The 21,407-nt window shown below is 49.1% G+C and overlaps 1 protein-coding gene across 3 annotated transcripts in view; it reads right to left on the reverse strand.

Annotated features, from left to right (window-relative positions):
• TPCN1 (two pore segment channel 1) overlaps positions 1-21,407 on the reverse strand; it is a 62,985-nt gene that overhangs the window by 14,570 nt on the left and 27,008 nt on the right. For all 3 annotated transcript variants that reach the window (XR_013831240.1, XM_079942197.1, XM_079942196.1), the window contains exons 3-15: positions 17,364-17,491; positions 11,702-11,878; positions 11,243-11,356; positions 10,286-10,416; positions 9,341-9,429; positions 7,567-7,601; positions 6,959-7,017; positions 6,613-6,712; positions 4,516-4,632; positions 4,168-4,292; positions 2,890-2,938; positions 2,300-2,363; positions 1,203-1,247 (exon numbers count right to left, since the gene is read on the reverse strand). Coding sequence is in view for 2 of the 3 variants with exons in the window: in XM_079942197.1 (XP_079798323.1) it covers positions 1,203-1,247; positions 2,300-2,363; positions 2,890-2,938; positions 4,168-4,292; positions 4,516-4,632; positions 6,613-6,712; positions 6,959-7,017; positions 7,567-7,601; positions 9,341-9,429; positions 10,286-10,416; positions 11,243-11,356; positions 11,702-11,878; positions 17,364-17,491 (1,233 nt within the window). In the remaining variant the exon portion in view is untranslated. The remainder of the gene's footprint in view (positions 1-1,202; positions 1,248-2,299; positions 2,364-2,889; positions 2,939-4,167; positions 4,293-4,515; positions 4,633-6,612; positions 6,713-6,958; positions 7,018-7,566; positions 7,602-9,340; positions 9,430-10,285; positions 10,417-11,242; positions 11,357-11,701; positions 11,879-17,363; positions 17,492-21,407) is intronic.

A 21,407-nucleotide genomic window follows, 5' to 3' on the forward strand; every position in this document is an offset into this window, starting at 1 on the left:
TGGTTAAGAATCCACCTGCCAATGCAGGGGACACAGGTTCAATCCCTGGCCCGGGAAGATCCCACATGCCATGGAGCAACTAAGCCCGTGCGCCACAACTACTGAGCCTGCGCTCTAGAGCCCGCGTGCCACAACCACTGAAGCCCGTGTGCCTGGAGCCCATGCTCCACAACGAGAAGCCATGACAATGAGAAGCCCGCGCACCGCAACGAAGAGTAGCCCCTGCTCGCCACAACTAGAGGAAGCCCGTGCACAACAGCGAAGACCCAACACAGCCAAAAATAAAAACAACTAAATTTTAAAAAAAGAAAAAGAAAAAAAAGAATGATGAAGTTAGGTAAAACCCCTATAGTCCACAATTTGAATTAAGAATATCAGGATAAACTCACAAGACAGTTTATCTTTTAAAAATCCAAAATCCTACCTCTGTCCATGGAAAGTCCTGGAAACAATAACCAACTCCAAGCAATGAGCACCTCTAGCATCTCAGATTGTGGTCTCTAAACACCATTTCCCATTAAATGGAACCAGCACTCCTTAGAAAGAGTGAATTCAATCAAGCCTCTAGAGTAGTAGAAATGTCTGCATCTGTGCTGTCCAATTGGTCATCATTAGCCACACATGGTTACTGAGTGCTTGAACTGCGGCTATTGTGACGGGAACTGGATTTTTAAGTTTTGGTTGGTCTAAATTTACATAGCCATATACGGCTGGTGGCTGCCACACTGAACAACACAGCTCTAGCTATAACTACCAAATTACAGTAAGTAAGCAACAGAGGAACATGCAAAATCAAGAAGGAAGGACAAACAATCCTGTTCCTTCAACTAAATATTGCAAGAGGAAGAAAACGGATTGGGGGAGAAACCTACAGGTTAAAACAGACTGAAGTGACATATCAACAAACCACAATCTGTGGTGCTGGAATCTGCTTCCAAAAACACCAGGTCTAGAGAAGGGGTGATGAGCTGGACTGAGGGGATCAGACAGACAAGAAAGACAGGCAATGAGATGATAACTGTTGACGCTGGGTGACAGGTACATGGACGCTCTTTACAATCCTTCCACTTTTATACATGCTTGGAATTTTCTGTAATAAACGGCCAACATCATAACTGCAGGATTTATCCTTGTATCCCCACCTTCCGGAGCAGTAAGACTCAGGAGGAAAGGGACCTAGAGCTGTGATATTTCACACTTACACATGAAATACTGGAAGGCCTTGGACTTCACAAGGATATTAATTCCTATTTGAAGAGAAGACATGTTAACAGTGAAATTTTCATGTACAAGTACACGTTCCCCTACCACAGACATCATGCGTGTAAGCAACCGGAGTGTTTATGCCCAGGGGTGAAAAAGGAAGGGCCTGCTCTCAGAAGGACACCCACGCTTGTGCCCGGACCCCTGGGCAAGACTGCACTGGCAACATTCCCTCTGGGAAGAGGCTGAGCAACCTGGAGCCGGGACAGAGCAGAACAATGCTTTGCTGGCCGCTGCTGAAACTGTAAGTCTGCTCCTGGCCTAGAACCGGCACTGTTTATTTATCCCCTTGAGCAACTATCATCCCAATGGAGTGGAAAACTCGCTGAAGAATATGGAATAATAATAACAGCTGTGCTCAAAGTCCTAGCTGTGGGAGAAATAACAAAATAGGACATACCATTTTAACTCTTGTTCATATGGCCCAGACCCCTGTGAGCTAACCATACCCCATGTGGAACTTCAAAACTGGCATTAAATTCAGGGAAAACTATTAGGTAAGTAATATGGGGCCCTCCGATTTTAAAATCTTCAATTTTATACAATGCAAGCATTATGTGAGGGATCAGATACACCAGCTATATATCCTGACACTGGAGGAAGGTCAAAATCCATCATTAGGTAAAAAGGCAGGTTTCAGAACAGAATACATAATGTAATCCCCACTACTGTTTTTAAAATGCACAGAAAACCAGAAGGAAACGTATCAGAAAATTAACCGTGGTTATCTCTGCCTGGGAGACTTTCATTTTTTTCTAATTATTTGACTTCGTATCAATTTTCTTCAATAAATAAATATTCCACAAATTATTTTTCGTTTGGTTTTTATGTTACTGATTTCCTTCCTAATCCAACACTATTTCCCTGCTGGGGTAATCACACTCTGTCTCTTTTACACACATAGACATTTCGCATGCACACATGCACACATGCTCACACACACACACACCCCCTCTGGACATGTTCTTTAAATGCTTATCTGTGGTCACTGGAAACCTCCATTCGTCCCCAGCTGCCATATTCAGGTCAACCTTACCTTTGAAGATGAGGAATGCTGTCCTGGGAAGCTCATCAAACCAGTGCTCTCTATTTCTCTTTGCCTGGCCAAGGAACAGGGCCATAGGAGAGAGGGCGTTAGGACCAGCGACCAGAGCCCAGCCCTGGGGGCATGGATGCAGCTTCCCTTTCCTGCTCTCCTGGCTAACTTGGGAAACCATGAAAACACTCAGGGATCTAAAGAACAACAAAGCCAGCCAACGTTTGCTGAACCCTTCCATGTGCCATGCACTGCCATTGTTTTTATAGAATCCTGAAAATAATGCGGTAGGTAGGGACTCTCATGACCCCACTTCCCAGGTGAGACAAGCCTTGGAAGGGTTCCATAACTTGCCTGATGTCACATGCTGACTAATGGGGTCTGAGATTCAGTGCTTTTAACCAGGACACCGCATTGCAGATGGACAGGCAGATGCAGGGCCAGGGGCCACCTGTTATCCCTCCAGTGCACAATGCCCAGCTGAGAGCTGAGATGTCCCAGCAGGGAGAGAGCTGGACAGCCGGGCGCCTCCTGGCCTCAACCCCCTCCCAGGGAACCGTCTGCCGGGTCACTCCCTGGAGAGCACCCACCTTCCACTTCAAGGCGGCAACTTCGTAGATGTCTTGAAAGTCCTTCAGGCTGTCATAAGCACGAGGGCAAAATAAATCAGAGCACGTTCCCACCGAGCCGCGGTCCTCTCACTCGCCTGCCTATGGTCACCTTCGAGGGGTGCAGCGGGGGAGGGGAGGAGGCGACATCTGCGAGTCCCAGCGCACCAGGGCCCAGGGGACCCGTACCTGCAGGCATTTCATCTCCTCCTTCCTCCAGGGACTACGGATACTTAATCCACTCAGTCTACACAGACCACTGCCGGCTTCCGTCCCCCAGAGAGGCAGCCCCCAGATCACCACCATTCTTAGACAGACAGGGACTGAGCCTCCTTTAGCAGAGGACTTAATAGAACAACCGGGGCAGAGAGTTCAGCCCAGAGCTCACTCACTCTCGTCTCTACAGCTGGCCTGCCTCATCTCAGATCAAAAAGAAGGGTTTTGGGGCTTCCCTGGTGGCGCAGTGGTTGAGAGTCCGCCTGCCGATGCAGGGGACACGGGTTCATGCCCCGGTCCGGGAAGATCCCACATGCCGCGGAGCGTCTGCGCCCGTGAGCCATGGCCGCTGAGCCTGCGCATCCGGAGCCTGTGCTCCACAACAGGAGAGGAGGCCACAGCAGTGAGAGGCCCGCGTACAGCAAAAAAAAAAAAAAAAAAAAGAGTACATACTGAGAAAGAGACAGAGAGAGACAGAGAGACAGACAGAGAGAAGAGAAGGTGTGTGTGTGTGTGTTTCACGTTGCTCTGTGGATTAGCTCACATGCAACCACCTTGCTCATGGCTCAAGGGTGAGCAGCTGGGCCAGTCCATTCCACGAGCCAATACATTCCTTTTTTTTTTTTTGCGGTACGCGGGCCTCTGTTGTGGCCTCTCCCGTTGCGGAGCACAGGCTCCGGACGCACAGGCTCAGCGGCCATGGCTCATGCGCCCAGCTGCTCCGCGGCACGCGGGATCTTCCCGGACCGGGGCACGAACCCGTGTCCCCTGCATCGGCAGGCGGACTCTCAACCACTGCGCCACCAGGAAGTCCCATTCCTTTTCTCGTCTCAAGTTTAAACTGGATTTGGGTTGGACTTTTGTTACCTGTAAGAAGAAGCCTGAGGAACAGGGTCTACGTGCGTAAGAATCTCTGAAGAAAACTAAAGTCTCTAGAGCCTCTCTGCCTGCCCGCTCCCCAGCCCCCGGGCTTTTGCAGGCCCCAGCTGCCTCTTGTGAACGCCTCGTCCGGCCACACTGCGCCCAACTGGCATCCGCTCTCACCTGAGCAGAGGCGAGTTGCTCTGATTCAGGGCCTTGAACGTGAGATAGCGCTCCCCGGCAGTCATCCGGGGCTTGTAGAAGCGCATGAGGCCTTCAAACTGCCTGTAGGAGATGCCGGCAGGCCCCTGGGGGAAGAGGGAAGACGGCCACGTGGAACACAGCGGGGGCAGCCATGCCAGATGCCCAGCATCACACGGGATCCCAGGACGCCCTGTTCTCTTATTCTCCCAAGGGCAGGACTCCTGGTTTCGGAAGCTGCCGGCCCGCCCATGCTTCGGGGATACCGTGGGGCAAGGGCTGGGGAGCAGGGACCAACCTCCCTCCCTGGCTCAGCCCCTGCCCCGCTACCCGTTGGCTGATGAGCAGGCGGTAGGCGTGCTGGATGGCGGTTCGCTTGTGTAGCAGCAAAGACTTGAACTTGTGTTTCTCGATGTCATTGAAGGTGTCAAATACCACGGCCAGAAGCTGTGAGGGAAGAGCAGAGACCTGGCTCCTGTGCCCTGCGGGGCCTCAAGAACCAGGGAGTCGTTCTCCAGCCTCCAGAGGGTGCTCTTCCAGCCACCCCAGAGAAAGGGGTTGAAAAGAGCCTCTCGCCTGCCTCAGGTGGCGTAGGAAGTTCATCTCCAAGACTCAGCAGAGGAAGGTCATTCATTGCCACTTGTAAATTTCCCCCCTAAAGATTCATGAAGACACTGCTATTACATTTTCCCCAGGTTTTTCTTCTCTCCGCCTGTAGCTCATCCCTGGCTGGGCAGTTTTATAAGGGGAGAGAAGCAGCGAGGGGAACACACTGGGTTTTTTGCCCAATTTAGCTCCTTGTGATGGCCGGGGAGGCTGTGTGTCCATCCTGTGCCCTCCCAACCTCAGAGCAGGAAGGAACATCGCTGTGCCGATGCTTCCTCTCCTGTCCCCTTGCTCCTCCTCCTGGTGAGTCCGCGTGGCTCCAGAAAGCAAGGGTGTGAGGTGGCCTGCACAAAAGGGCACAAGGCTCTGGAACTTTCTAATTCCAAATTTAGCAGGTGAACAACACAGTCTGCGTTATCAGAACGCGATGGGAGGCCAGGTGCAGAATTTGGAAGAACACTTTTTGGAAACACTTTCTTTTTCTTTCAAAAATATTTTGAGGGGAACTCTCTTGTCCTTTCCATCCCTTCTAACTGGTCCCCCATACTTCCTTTTAGATCAAGGGAGAGTTAGCATCTGTAAAGGGCCAGAGAGCAAATCTTTTAGGCTCTGCAGGCCAGATGGTCTCTGTAGAAACCACTCAACCCTGCAGCTGCAGCATGAATGCAGCCGTGGACGATGTGCAAACAAATGGGCCAATAAAGCTTTATTGACAAAAACAGATGGTGGGCTGGGTATTGGCCCTGATTGCTGACCCATGCCCTATATTTTCACAGCTCTAAATATCTTTTAAAGCAAATCAATTACACATAAACTATTTTTTAGATTCTAAACTAACAACAGTGTAAAAGAGCTGTAAGATGTTCAAAGAGACATCTAACATACTTATTTTGGGTTTTGAGGAATTAAAAAAAGAAAATATTTTCCTTCTTAAGATGTCACACTTTTAGGAGATTTCACTGATCTAGCCCAGAGAAAGTGTTTTCCATTTCTATACTGGGCCTGACTGTGGTGACTGGTGTGAGAATGCTCTTCAGAAGTATAAAAATAAAGGCAAGACTTGATAAGGCCTCTTCCTGGTAATTCTGGCGTTGATGTGGGCTCAGCGCCAGCCTGACGGCCCGGTCCGGGAGGCAACCTGCTGGTGGCAGGACACTCCTGGTGGCTGGCCGAGCCTCTGCAAACACCTCCAAAGTTCCCAGTGTGCATGGGGGCTTTGTGTTCTCCCTAAAGGAATATGTTCTGTGTTCCATTTCCCCATGGTTCGTGATAAATGAGGTGGAAATACACACGTGGCACGTGGCTGCAGCAGGATGGAGTGGCTAGGAGCAGGGCTCTGGAATGAGACCAGCTCACCCGGCCACCCCGAGCTGTGCAGGCGCAGGCGAGTTAGCCTATCAGTCTGATCCGCAGTTTCCTCAACTATAAATTGAGCACAATAAGAATTCCAGGGTTTAAGTGTTAAATTATTTAACCCTCATCCATCAAACACTTTGCACAGTGCCTGGCTAAGGCTTAGTAAGTACCAGCTTTTATAGTTATTACATGTTTGCCGTGAGAAGGAAAAGATCCCAGGGTAGCTTTGGTTTAAACTCTAGCACTGTCAGCAGCAGTGGCGGCAGGCTAGTTACTGCTGGCAACCAGCTGCACTTAAGTCCCGACAGGGAATTCCTAGCCACACCACACTTGACCACGGTCTGGGACCTCCTCCCCCAATGGTCTGCCCTCGGAGGCCGAAAGCTGTCCCTACCTCATCCCCACAGTGCCCAGCAGAGTGTGGGCAAGGGCTGCCTCAGTGGAGCGCGAGGCAAGGTCACTCACCAGGTTCATGATGAAGTACAGCTCGATGGAGAGGTACACGATGAAGAAGACGCAGGACCAGGGGTTCCGGGAGTAGGAGGGCATCATCACATCTGGGAAGCTGTGTTTGCAGAGTGTTACCCGCAGGGCGCGTGTCTGCTGGTCTTCGTCTTCTATAAGGACACCTCTTCTCCTGCCTGGCCGGCCCCCTCCCCCCTCCCCTACTCTTGGCTCACCAGGCCACTCCCGTCCCTCATGGGGTCCCAAGAACCTGTCTGGGCCAAGATGTGGAATATTCTTGGCTGAAAAGAGGAAAAGACCCCGGGCACTAGAAGAGGGCAGAAGCCAAAGCAGGGCCCGAACTTACTTGGCGGTGGTCAGAAGGACGAACAGACTGACAATGCTGTTCTCCAGGGTGCTGAAGTACTGCGGGGGAGAGGAGGAAAGGAGGGGACGTGGCCGCCAGGCCGAGGGCACACCCCACCGGGAACAGGCTGCCGGCGGTGGGCCGCCTCCAGAGCCCTCCCCCTCCCTGCCCCGCCCACTCCTTCTTCCTCCCAAGGGATCCCTGAAGGATGGCAGAGGAACAAGCAAACATGGAGTCCAAGGCCTCCTCCTTCCTGAGCTCAATGCTTCCTGCGGCAGCAGACAACTGGCTTTGGGACTTGTCTCCCAGGGAACCACATATGCACAATTAGCTGAGCTCTCCTCCACTGCTCCTCTGCCAAACTGTGCCCGTGTTCCACATCTGATCCCAGAAACACCCCTCTCAAGGCCAGGGCAGGGGGCCCCCCTTGGCATTCAAGGAAGGAGACAGCTCAAATCTGGGTGACGGGGCACTTTCAGGTGCCAGAAGCGATGACGAGAAACCAAGCAGGGCACCCCCTCCTAATACAGCTAGGGGGGCAGTCCAGCCACCTTATCTGAGGGAAAGGGCCTCCCATAAAGGAAGAAACAAACATGCTGATTACTTACGGGGTCTGAAGGATTAGGGGAGAACAAGTAGAAACCTAGAAGAAGGTGGTGGGAAACAGATTGAAAAAAGGGTTAGAGCAGAAGAGTCCAAATCCAGATGTCAGAAGGACTGGACAAATAAACGTGAATCAGTGCCGTAGGCAGAGGAAAAGCATAGGGAGTGGTGGGGACTGTGGCAGAACACCAGATACCTGCTGCCACTCAGGAGGGTGACCCAAGTACCATCAAACATATGATTTAAAAAGGCTGTATAGGGACTTCCCTGGTGGCGCAGTGGGTAAGACTCCATGCTCCCAATGCAGGGGGCCCGGGTGTGATCCCTGCTCAGGGAACTAGATCCCACACGCATGCCGCAACTAAGGAGCCCGCCTGCTGCTACTAAGACTTGGGGCAACCAAATAAATAAAATTTTTAAAAATAATAAATCTGTATAGTAAAAAAAAAAAGCAGTACGTACAGCACGGTGACGATAGTTAATGATACCATATTGTATATTTGAAAGTTGCTAGGAGAGTAGATCTTAAAAGTTCTCATCAGAAGGAAAAGAAATCGTAACTCTGTATAGTGATGGATGTTAACTAACCTTATTACGATGATCACTTTGCAGTATATACATAGCAAAGCATTATGTTGTCTACCTAAAACTAATACAGTGTTATATGTCAATTATCTGTCGATTTTTTTTAAAAACGGAATTAAAAAAAGTTAATAATTTTAAGGCCGAAAATCTGTATTTTCATGTTAAAAAAAACTAGTTTTAAAATGCTGGCTCAACACTTTCAGACCAAAGAAAACTCATCCACAGGCTGGATTTGGAACCCAGACTGCCGGTTTGCGATCTTTGGTTTTGAGAACATGACAGTCAAGCACAACTCCAAAGGGACCCTGTTGTTCCCCTGTCGCCAAATTAACACCATTAATTTTTTCCCTCTCAGAATGAGCTATTCCCCTGAGTCCTTGAAATCCGGAGTGGGAAAGGGAGTAACTCTGCCCTCAGGGGAAGTCAGCCCCCTTGGAACACAAAGGAAATTCTATCGAGAGTGGGGTGGAGGTGAGGTAAGTGGGAGTCAGTGGCTCAGGACAGAGCAGTCACGAGAAGCCGGGGCTTTCAGTGCTGGTGGGGGCCTTAGAGCCAGGGCTCTCTAGTTCCACTGTCTTCACCATCTGAGTACTGGAGAAGGGACCTTGGGCTACCTCGCCGCGTTCTAAGACCTCCACGGTCTAAACCCTGTGTCTGAATGTGGCTGTCGCATCAATACTTGATCTTATCTGAAGAGGCAAGGCCTCCTCGGAGTTAGAAAGGCCATGACCTTGCTTTTACATCTAGTGAAGCTGAAGTGTGCAGACCCTAAGGTCCCAGGCACACGCTGTAGAGAAACCCTCCCCCGTGTGCGCCAGGAAACGCACGAGAATGTTCACTGCAGTGTGACCTGTGATAGTGAAAAGTGCCCACCAACAGAAGACGTGATAAATAAATTTGGATATATTCACATATCAGATCACGACACTGCGGTGAAAATGAATGACACACATCTACGTGCAGCAGCATGAATAAAGGCCGGGGGTACCTCTGGGAGCCGAAGGGAATCGAGATCAGGAAAGGGTACAAAGGTGGCTTCCTTTTTTTTTTCCCGATATTGCATTTCCTCAGTTGGGTGTTTACATCATTGTGAAAACCTTCCTGAATTTCTGAAACGGTCAAAGTACCTTTTTTTCTCAACTGTGAGTTTGCTTTTAGCGAGCGCCTGCATCCTGGGGCGCAGGAGAAACTCACCAAGGATGGCGAAAATGATCATGAAGAAGAGGAGCAGCGAGAGGATGTCCATGAAGGGTGGCAGGGACTGGAAGATCTGGCGCAGGTTGCTGGGGAGACAAACGGGGCCAGGAGGAGTGAGGCGCAGCCGGGGACGGACCAGGGCCCCGGGGGTGCTGGCTGGGACTCCTCAGTGGGGTACGTGCCTGTCAAGATGGGGGTCTGGTGCTCCCGACCCCCAGAACACTAAATCCCCTCTTGCCCTGGCTTGTGACATCATGCTTAGTGATCTCCTAGGCCTTCCACTCAGTGGGTGATGGGGAAAGAACCGGGGCAGGTGTAGCACTTACAGAGCCCAGGCAGGCAAGTGCCTGCAAGAGACGGAGATGGCAGGAGAAGGCCAGGTGCATGGACTCGGGTGACAAGGCCAGCTTGCCTGGGATGTGGGAAGACATTTCAGGGCCACCCAGTCCTAGGACATTTGTCTCCGGTTTTAAGGACGGGCACCAAGCGTGAATGGCCAGCCCGCTCTCACCCACAGTACCCCAGCCAAGAGGCTTTCCAGACGGATTCTCAAAACTCAGTTTGACCTCAGGCTAACGGCCTGGTTTGAGTTCAGTACCCCCAATCTCAGGGGAGGTGTCAGGACAGCCTGCTGAGTCACGTGGACTTTGCTGAGCTCCTGCTTTAGGCTGTGTTTGGGCAGGTACTGTGCTCAGAGAGAGGACCAGCCCCAAAGAAGCACAGGTAAGGCAGGAGAGAGCCCTGGACCCGGAGTCAGGAGACCTGAACTTCAGCAGGAAGACCACCTGCCTCTCTGTGTGGGTTGAGTAGCAGAGGGAAGTGGGCATGACTATGTCCTACCCAAGTGCAGGAGTGGCCCTACTGCTACATCACTCACTGGCCCGGAGGGCCAGGCCAGGCCCTGATAGCGACTGTCTGAGCAGCTCCTCCCCCGGGCCTTACCGCCGGACGCCACCGCAGTACCGACAGTCCACCAGGAAGATGCAGCGCAGCGCCCGGGTCACCCGCACGTGGGACGTCTGCCGTACCAACACCACGATGGCCTCAACGAACTGCACCACCAGCACAGAGGTCTGTGGGTGGAGGGCACAGTGCGCCGTCAGCTCCTCTGACCCAGCCCCTCCTGTACACCCTGAACAGAGGGCTGGTTGGATACTGCCCAGCGCCGCCCGGAGTCCAGAGAGACCTTTCCCTCGCCCTTTCTCACCTCCCCCAACATCAAGCGGGCCCCAGGGAGAAGCCCTCTGGCTGCTGGCATAGATGTGCAGTCCCAGGAGAATGAGCCCCAGGGCGATGCTCCCAGCAGCTCATCAGATGATACCCGCTGAGCAAAGCTGCTATTCCGCAGGCCACATCCAGCCACCCTCTGCTTCCAGCTCTCCCCGCTTGCACCGTGAGGGCCCCTGAAGTCTGCAGCACACCCTGACCTCCAATTCCTTGGGCACATTCTCTTGTACAAGCGTGTGGGCTTTTTACACTGCCAAACGCCACTCTGACACATCCCGACTCACACCTCTCTCTGCCGCAGAGAGAGAAAGCATATAATATGGTCCTGATCGGTGTGGGCGTGGAGGCCACACAGAGCTGGCTTTGAATCCCAACTCACCGGGATTTAGATCCCATTCTCTTCCAACTGGCTGCACGTACGATAGGAAGAGCACTACACCTCCCGCAAACGTCATCGTGCCAGTGCTTGGCACGCGCTAAACGCCGAACCACATTCGCTACTGTTAGCATCACTGTGACACCTGGAGCAAGGCGGGAAGCATGGCGAGTACAGGGACCCAAGGTTACACTTCTGAGCGCAGGACCAGACCCACGGGGGACTTGGAATTGAACTGAAGATACAGACTTGAAGTTGACAGGGGAGGAAATGCTGTAGGGAGGTGGGCACAGCACCTTGACCATGGTCCGTCTGTGCCGGATGAAGGTGTGAAGGCCCAGCCACCGCAACTTCATGCAGAGTTCAAACACGACCACCATCAGGGCAAACAGCTCCAGGGTCGCATGGACCTGCAGCCAAAGGGTGTGAAGGAGACGTGGCTTCCCCAGCGCCCGCCCTCCCCCAGCAGCAAGCACACCTGCCCGCCTTTTCATCTGAGGTTGGAGACAGCGGGTGGGACTGCTAATCAGGTATGCTGCCCACCTGGGGGCCAAAGCGGGCTACGGGTTCTGAGGCAATCCGAAGGCGCCCCTCCCTGGAATTTACAAAGGAGCAGAATCCCAGGGAGACGGGGGAGGTGCATTCAGTCGGGCGGGGACCCCGGGCAAGACGTCTGCCCTTCCAGAATGTTCCCTCTCAGTCTTGAGTTACTCTGCCCCCAGAGAGCCGTGGCTCCCAGCCATCCGGACACTCACGTAAATGCCCAGCCGGAGCGCGGGCACGGCCGGAGCCTCGCACAGGGACAGCAGCAGCAGGAGCAGGGCTGCGGACAGCTCCATCAGGTAGAAGAGGTGGTTGTGAGCAAAGAGGTAGGCCGCCAGCGCTTTGGCATTCTTGGGGTGGGTGAAGAACTTGTCGTTATTCTCACCTTCCTGAAAGAGCAAGCGTCACGTGGGCGAACGCGCCTGGAGACGATAGGGCGGCCAGGATGCGTGGTGGGCGGGGAGGGGGGAGGGCCCTTGGCCGGTGGGAGGAGATTCAGGCCAGAGTCGGGAGATGATGGAGAAGCAAAAGTGTGATCTTCGTAGAACCGCACACCAGTCAAGTCTCACCCTGGCCCGCTGATGGGGCTCCAAAGACTTCCTTCTTCCCAAAACTACTCAGAGGAATCAAAGAAAAAAAAATCCAAGAGATCGAAGAGAAGCGGGCACATCTGGTCCCCTCTGAGGTCAAACGTTCACTCTCAGCTGTGTCTGCGGGATGTTAAGTGCTTGAGGTCGGGGGGGGTGGGGTCTGGGGTAAACTAAGAACAGCTGAGTCCTGGCTCCCCCCCCCTCCTCCCTGGGTAACACCGAGAATGTTCCTTCACCTTTACAACCATCAACACTCGTACTCACTCCCCGGGTTCCTGCAAGACACTTAGGACGGCATCTGGCACACAGGAAGCTCCCCGCCAGAGGTTACCTGTTATTATTATTTTAAGTTATAGTAACACTGAGCGGAAAGTGTGAGGGTACCTTTATCACGCTCCTTCTTTACTCAGCTTTCCCCATCCCACTTCTTAATTTACTCCATTTCCACCTAATTTCCTAACCGCTTGATGCCTTCACCCCAACAGTAATGAGACAGCAGCTGACCCCCAGCGAGTGCCCTCCAGGCCCGGCACCATGCTCAGCACCACCCTCCCCCACACCACCCTCCCCCCGCCCCGCCCCGGCCCCGCTGAGCCCTCCACACTCCTCTCACGCCTGACAAGGAAATCCAGGCACAAAGAGCTTCAGTAGCACCTGAGCTCATAGAGCCAGACAGCCTGATTCCAGCGGCCCTGCTCTATTCTTGGCCTCCTGCCGATGTAGAAAGCAATGGACGGAGCAGACCGGGAACGGTCCGCTTGGGAATACAAGCAGATAACCCTCCCGGTTAGGGCCGGCCTTCTGGGGCAGGTAGGGGATCTTCACTGCCTCCCCAGGGTTGGTGGGCACGGGGATAAGGGCTAAGTAAGGGAGGTCCCTCAGCTTCATCACCCCCGAACCCCACCCAGCAGCCGACGCAGAGAGAGTACTGATTGGCTCGTACTTTACAACCATCATCTTGCCTCAGTGCTTCTCAGCTGGGGGCAATGTGGACCACCTGCCCTCCCCTGACTCCGCCCTGGCCTGGAGACACGTTTGGTTGTCCCACCTGGGGGTGCTGCTGGCATCTAGAGGGTAAACTCCAGGGATGCTGCTAAACCTCCTCAAATGCGCAGGACAGCCCCTCACAACAAAGAATTATCCGGTCCCAAATGTCAATGGTGCTGAGTCGGGAGAATCTGTCTCATTCACTCCCAGCACAAACACTCAGAACAGAGGCTCTTCCCCTTGGCTCCAATCCCTAGAGGAGGAAAGGGGCCGAGCCAGAAGGGATGCCCAGAGCCCTTCTGAAAGCATTCCGGCTGTCCCGGAATGCAGTCTGACCTTCAACTATTCCGACTCTTCTGAGATGAGGCCACACTCAACCGTCCTCATAAACCCTTATTCTGGGGAAGGTGAAACTAACACATGCTCGGTGATTCCTGCAGAGGTTGCCAAGCCAGGCCAATGGGAAGAAGTGTCTCTGTGCCCAGAGGTGGCACACAGTGCCGTGGAAACAGCTCTGGCTGGTGGGCTCCTGTACTAGCCCGAGGTGGCTTCAGCTCGCCAAGCCTGTTTCAGAGATTTGGGAAGGCAAGAGGTACTGTCAGGTCCTCAGCTGGCACGGTGCCTGGTGCACACAGTAGGCATTTAATAGGTGTTTAAATGTGTTTAGTAGGCATTTAATAGGTGTTTAATAGGTGTTTAAATAGGATGAAGCACTCCTGCAAGGGATCATTCTCCAGGCCCCTGCCCAGCCCAAGGACTGCCCAGTAGCTGGGAGGCAGGGAGCTCTGACCTTGGCTGTGGTTTGCAGGGGGAACTTCAAGTGAGTCACTTCCCTGAAGCCGGCTACACCCCTATCCTCGTTATCAAAAAATAAAGACAAACCACAGACTCAACAGGGCAGGGAACGAACATCCTGGCGGTCACACGGAGGGCAGGCTGGACAAGCCTTGCTGCCAGTCCTGTGATCTGTGCCAGGCTGTGGTTTTCACCAGCATGGCCACGGCCACAGGGGACACGCATGGCCTGGGAAGCTTCTGGTTTGGATTTCTTAAAAAATGCAATTCTTGGGTAATTTCTTCCAACAAGTAGCCAGGGATGAAGGTCTGGCTAGAGGAAACCACTAACACGGGGGACTCGGATCTGACCGCTAGGACTTGAAACTGCCACAGACGAGATGGAGGATGAGGCCTCCCCTAGCGAGGACGGAGTGAAATACGACCCGAGTCACTGGATTCTGACCCAGACCCTAAGGAGAACACTGGCCTTGTTTTCTAGCTGCTGATCACGAACTAGGAGATTCATGATTAGGAAAAATAAGAAGGCAGGCCAGTTGCATGTGACTTCCAGGTCTTTGCTTTCTGCTCCCTGGGGCAGAAGTCCACACAGAAAACTAGGACTGTCTTGGAGGCAACAGGAGCGCCGAGCACACAGCTCCTGAGGGTGAGTGAGTTAACAGGTAAAATTTGGGAAGAGAGGAAACTGCAGGCACCAGATAGCCTCAAAGCAGCGAGCGTCCAATTACCCAAGCACACCAGCAACCTGCTTCAGGGGCCATGCTGCAGCTGCCCTGCAAGCATGAAAACGATTACCAGACACCAGCTAAAGCCATCCTCCAGAAACAGCCACGAACTACTGTCCATGGGGATCCAACTTTTGCTTTTAGTTTTAATTTTACAAAATGATGCATTTTTTGTAAAATAATTCAAATCATACACAGAATTATAAGGTAGTAAAAATTCCATCAGCCAAAAATAACCACCTTTAAAAAACAATAATAATCACCTTTAATATTTAGATAAATAACTTTCCAAATGTGAATGGGTATATGTGCATAGATACAGAAACACAATATATAAAACTGTATAATTTATATATAAAAATCTTCACATGATACCTTCTGTTCTGTAACCTCTTTTCCCACAAAGACATGGCCCATTTTCAAGTGAATACATGGGGTCAGGTACAGAAGTGAGGCAACCACATAGAGAAGAAAAAACGTCATTTGGAGGCTGGATGGACACAGTTTAAGTCCAGCCTTGGCAATTTACTCGCTGGATGGCTTTGGACTCATTGAGCCCCTGGGAGTTTCAGGTGTATGAACTGGGAGATGATTAAACTGCTTGGTAGAGTTGTTAGAAAGATCAGCAAGTGCCCAGTTAAACTATATATAATTTGTTTGCGTTTATTTTGGGGGGGGGGGTTGTGTTTTTTGCCGTACCACGCAGCATGTGGGATCTTAGTTCCCCAACCAGGGGTTGAACCCGTGGCCCCTGCAGTGGAAGCAGGGAGTCTTAACCACTAGACGGCCAGGGAAGCTCCATTTGCATTATTTTTTAAAATTCCACATATAAGTGATATCATATAATATTTGTCTTTCTCTGTCTGACTTACTTCACTTAGTATAATATTCTCTAGGTCCATCCATGCTGCTGCAAATGGCAACATTTCATTCTTTTTTATGTCTAAGTAACATTCTATAGTGTATATATACACCACATCTTAAACCAATTGTCTGCTGACAGGTACTTGGGTTGCTTCCATGTCTTAGCTATTGTAAATAATGCTGCTATGAATGTCAGGTTGCATGTATCTTTTCAAATTAGAGTTTTTGTCTTTTCTGGATATATACCCAGGAGTGGGACTGCTGGACCATATCGTAGCTCTATTTTAGGTTCTTTCTGGAAACCTCCATACTATTTTCCATAGTGGCTGCATCAATTTACATTCCCACCAACAGTGCAGGCGGGGCTCCCTTTTCTCCACACCCTCCGTAGCATTTATTATTTGTAGACTTTTTGATGATAGCCATTTTTATTACTAATGTTCTCACCTGCTTAAGGAAAGAAGGAATTACCAAGCAGCTATTCTAATTCCATATTCTGACCCATCCCACCCTCTTGTCTAGCACCTATTCAACTTTGGAGAAGGTGACAGTGCATAAGGGGGCCCTGCCACATCAACTGGCATGCCCAAGCTTGCTAAAATTTCCCTAAAACATTTCTATTGCCTTAACCTGCCTGAATCAAAATACATTTCTTGAGGAGTACAGCCATAAAATGCGAGAAACACACAGACACCCAAACAACTATCAAATAAGTATCTGAATTTCATTATATCTTTTTTAAAAAATAGCAAAGCAAATAATTACAAGGGAGAGCTGCTTCAAACAAAAAAAGATTAGGGGAAAATGATCATTCAAATGAATTTAAGAAAAATTCCATTTCCCCACCCAAACCCTTATTCAATGCACAGCTGAAGCTGAAATCTTATAATGACAAAAATGGCAAGATTACGGTGAAAATGCCATAGACAGACCGGAAGTTAATAGGCAATATCCCCTTTGGAGGGTATTCGATACTATATGACAAGGGCATTAAAAAAGGTTGATTCCTTCTACCCACTGATTCCACTTCTTGGAGTCTTTCCTAATAAAATAATCCTAGATATTAAAGAGAAAAAGAGAGAAATAGCCGTGGGCACAGATTGTCCTCGGATTATAATTTATAATAGGGAAATATAAAAAGAGAAAATATCTTATCAGGATAGTTAAGTAAATTAGTACGCACTTACCAGATAGAATTATAAAGACTTTAAAATTTGTTTACAAGAGTTATAACATGAGAAAAAAGCTTATGCCACATGCTAGGGGGAAAAAAAAGCAGACTGTACAGCTATAGCTACCACAGGACTTTAAAATTATTTTAGAAGACCCCTGAAACCTATGTATTATTCTTTTTTTTTGTATTATTCTTAAATAATGTTGTCAGCGACTGCGTTAGGTGAATTTTTTTTCACATCGCCTTTGTACCGAAACTTATTGTAATGAGCATGCGTGACTTTTATTAAAAAGTATTCTTTTTCTTTAAAAAAAACAAAAACAAAAACTAAGCATGAAACAGCAAACATGAGAGCAGCAGCAAGTTAAACAGGAAGGGAATAAAGATCTCTAGATTCCCCACACTAAGTCAGCAGTGTTAAGTAGATAAAAGAATTCCCTCCGGAGAACCGGCCTCTCAATGTGCCTGAGAAGAGGGAGCGGGGCAGGGGAGGCCAAGTGGACAGACTTGGGGAACCTTGGGGGCAGGCAGAGCCACAAACTGGGGGTCCCGAGAGCAAGCCCGTTCACATCACCCTTCCGTGTGGGCACAATCGGGTTGGCTCTCCCAGCCTGATCTTAGGAGATGAGAAGCTCACACACGGAGCAGAATTGAGTTGCTGGGCACCCAACAGAACCCCGGCTATCCTACTCCACCAACAGGGGCCAAGAATGGCCAGGTCCTGACCGGAAGATACTCACCTGGAGGTAGATTGCTGCCTCTTGATAATTCATCTCCCAGTTGTGTCCGGTGAGGCTGGAGGGGGAACTCTCGCCCCCTGAGCTCAGATTGGGGGTGCAGGAGTCATGGACGGCATATTTGCCTCCATCTGCATTGCAAGAGGAGATTCACTTACAACCCAGGCTTAAGAGAATAAAGACACCATTCACCAGGAGAAAAGGTTGGCAGTCACCTCGTATGCTCACACACATATCCTATTAACTGTAAGTCAACGCACCATCCCGTGTACTAATGACAGCAAGAATTAGTATGCCTAGTTAAAAATGTTTTTCTTACATGGATGGACACGAAGGGTATTATGCTTAGTGAAATAAGTCAGACAGAGAAAGACAAATACTTTATGATATCACTTATATGTGGAATCTAAAAAATAAGACAAACTATTGAATATAAACAAAAAAAGCAGACTCAGAAATAGAGAACAAACTAGTGGTTACTAGTAGGGAGAGGGAAGGGGGGAGGGGCAAGATAGGGATAGGGATTAAGAGATACAAACTACTATGTATAAAATAAATAAGCTACAGGGGTATACTGTGCGGCAGAGGAATATTTTATAATAACTATAAATGAAGCATAACCTTTAAAAATTGTGTATCACTATGTTATACACCCGAAACTTATATATTGTACATCAACCATACCTCAATTTTAAAGAGTTTTTCCTTCTCTTGTTAAGTGAAAAAAGCAAGTATAAAAAAAGCACATACTGTATGCTATCTTTTGTGTAAGAAAGGGAGAAAACAAGAAAACACAGAGATATCTACTTAACAAAAGAAACAGGAAGAACAAATTAGAACTCGATGAAATTGATTGCCTACAACGGATGTAGGGAACAGTGTAGAAGTCACTCAGAGGGAGTGATCTTTTTGATTACTTCTGACTTTTGGAAGCGTGTTAATATACTACCTTGTCAAAAAATAAAACCAATTGGAGTTTTTCACTGGTGCAGTGTCCTCTGTGGCTTTTCCCTGCTGACATCCATGCCCTTTCCTTGCAGTAACAGCCCCATCTGCTTTTGAAGGACATCCTCTTCCTACCTTCTGTCCATATTCTTTGGCTCTGGCCAACTCCACCCCTGGCCCCCAGGCAGATGATCCAGTGCAATGAGATCCCCTCAGCCCCCCAGGACAGGCGTTGGTTCAGGCAGCAGTGCTGACCCAAGCCCAGCCAATGAGGGCTGAACTTGGAACTTTTCCTGGACCAGTTAGAAAGGAGGGGCTCTTTCCCTGTTGCTGCTGGCGGTTGCCTCTGCCACGACCTGGGGAAAACCTGCCCGAGTTACATCCCTGGGATCAAGCTGTGCCCAAAATCTACCTCGTAGCGTTTCTGAAGTCTGAGCCCACAAATATCCTTTTACACTTAAGCCTGTTTGGGTTGGGCTCGTCATAACACTCAGGTGTCTCCACTGACATATGCGATGGCACCGAGAAATGACTCTCAGCTTTGTAAATTTATTGGGAAGAAGAGAATCTAGGATGAGAATTGGGTTCCCCTAACCCACATTCCCAATGACCCACCTATGGGAGGGTAAAGAATCAAATGTTTGGCTAATGAGTCATGCACAGTGGCAGGGAGCAGATGTGTAAAGCTCACAACCAAACAGGAAAGGAGAGGAAACTGGCAGGGTTCAAAGGGCTGTTGGGTCACAACTGGTCCTTCTGACTTTGAACTGCTAAGCAAGGGCAGTCAGGTCTGCCCTCTGCAAAGCTCTTCTCTACCGAGTTTTAAATACTTTTACTGAGATATATTTGACACACAATAAACTGCACATATTTAAAGTATTCAATTTGGTATGTGTTGACATGCGTACACACTCGTGAAACCATTACTAAATACAATCAAGGTAATATAACCGTCACCCTTTCAAGCCCTCCCCCCCACCCATCCATCCTCAGGCAACCGCTCATCTGCTTTCTGTCACGATCAGACGAACCTGCATCTCTTAAAATTTTATGTAAACAGCATCACAGTATGTACTCTTTTTTTTGTTTGGCTTCTTTCACTTGGCATAATTTTTTTTTTTTTTTTTTTGCGGTACGCGGGCCTCTCACTGTTGTGGCCTCTACCGCTGCGGAGCACAGGCTCCAGACGCGCAGGCTCAGCGGCCATGGCTCACGGGCCCAGCCGCTCCGCGGCAATGTGGGATCTTCCCGGACCGGGGCACGAACCCGTGTCCCCTGCATCGGCGGGCGGACTCTCAACCACTGCGCCACCAGGGAAGCCCCGGCATAATTATTTTAAATTCATCCATGTTATAGGGTGTATCAGTAGTCCATTCTGTTTTATTGCTGAGTAGTATTCCATTGCATGGATGTACCACAGTTTATCCATTCACATTTAGATTGCTGCCAGGGTTTCGCTATTTCAAATGACTGCTATGAACATTCACGTACAGGGTATGGTATGGACAAAGGCTTTCATTTCTCTGGGGTAAATACCTAGGGCTGAAATAGCTAGATCATACATTTAATTTTTTACAAAACTACCAAACTGTTTTCCAAATTGATGTACCATTCTACATTCCCACTAGCAGTGAATGAGAGTTGCAGGTCCTCTACCTCCTCACCAACAATTGACATGCTCAGTTTTCTTAGTCAACTATTCTAAAAGGTTGTGATGGTACTGCATTGTTTTAATTCCAATGCTTTTACTTTGTGTTTCCTTAATGACTAATAATGTTGAGCATCTTTCCATATCTTTATTTGCCATTTGTACAACTTAACTGAAGTGTCTCCAAATCTTTCTTTTACCTTTTTCTTTCCTTTTCTTTGGAAGGTTTTTATTTTTAAAAAATTTTTAAAAATTTGTATTTATTTATTTATTTATCTATGTATTCATTTATGGCTGTGTTGAGTCTTCGTAGCCATGTGCGGGCTTTCTCTAGTTGCAGCAAGCAGAGGCTACTCCTCGTTGCGGTGCACAGGCTTCTCATTGCGGTGGCTTCTCGTTGTGGAGCACGGGCTCTAGGCGCACGGGCTTCAGTAGTTTACCTGCTTATTTATTAGGTTATTTTCTTCTTTTTGAATTTTGAGAGTTTACATAAATATACAAATATTTATCTCTGATTAATATGTCTACTCCAGTTTTGATTATTTCTTTGAATTAGTGATTAGTGTAGCTTTTTCCATTCTTTTAATCTCTTTGTGTCTTTTTTTTTTTAAAGGAGAAACATTTTTTTTTTTTTTTGGTTGCACCAGGTGTGCTCCTTAGTTGTGGCATGCAAACTCTTAGTTGCGGCATGCATGTGGGATCTAGTTCCCTGACCAGGGATAGAACCCAGGCCCCCTGCATTGGGAGCATGGAGACTTATCCACTGCACCACCAGGGAGTTCCCTCTTTGTGTCTTTATATTTAAACTTTGTTTCCTGTAGGCAGCATAGAGTTTGGTCTTGCTCCTTTCTCCCAATCCGAAAAACTCTGCCTTTTAATTGGAGTATTTAGATTATTTACAATTAAGTAATTACTAATATGATTAGGCTTAAATATATCATCTTGCAATTTATCGCATAGTTGCCACACCTGTTCTTTGTTCTTGTTTTCTCCCTTCTTTTGGATGACCGTATATTTTTTTATGGTTCCATTTTATCTCCTTGTTGGCTTATTAGCTACAATGCTTTCTTTTGTTATTCAGAGGTTGCTCTGGGGTTTATAGTATACATTTTAGATTTATCACGTCTACCATCAAGAGACCACTTCATGTCTAGTATAAGACTCTTACAACAGTATAGTTCTTTTTCTCCCCTCCCAACTTTGTGCGTCTGGAAGCGAAGGGACTTCCAGTTCACAAGCCTACTCTGGATTGAGCTCCGTTGCTAGCATGTGTAACTAGGACAGTCTTTCTGGAAGGGACTGCACCAGTGAAGGATATAAGAAAAGTAATGAGTTAACACTACTTGCTCTGTGCTGAGTGCTCCATGCTGATTAACTCACGTAATCCTCACCATCCCATCAGATACACACGAGCATAAATCCTACTGTACAGAGAGGTTAACAACTTGCCCAAG

This window comes from Stenella coeruleoalba (assembly GCF_951394435.1).
Source record: "Stenella coeruleoalba genome assembly, chromosome: 14".
NCBI lineage: Eukaryota > Metazoa > Chordata > Mammalia > Artiodactyla > Delphinidae > Stenella > Stenella coeruleoalba.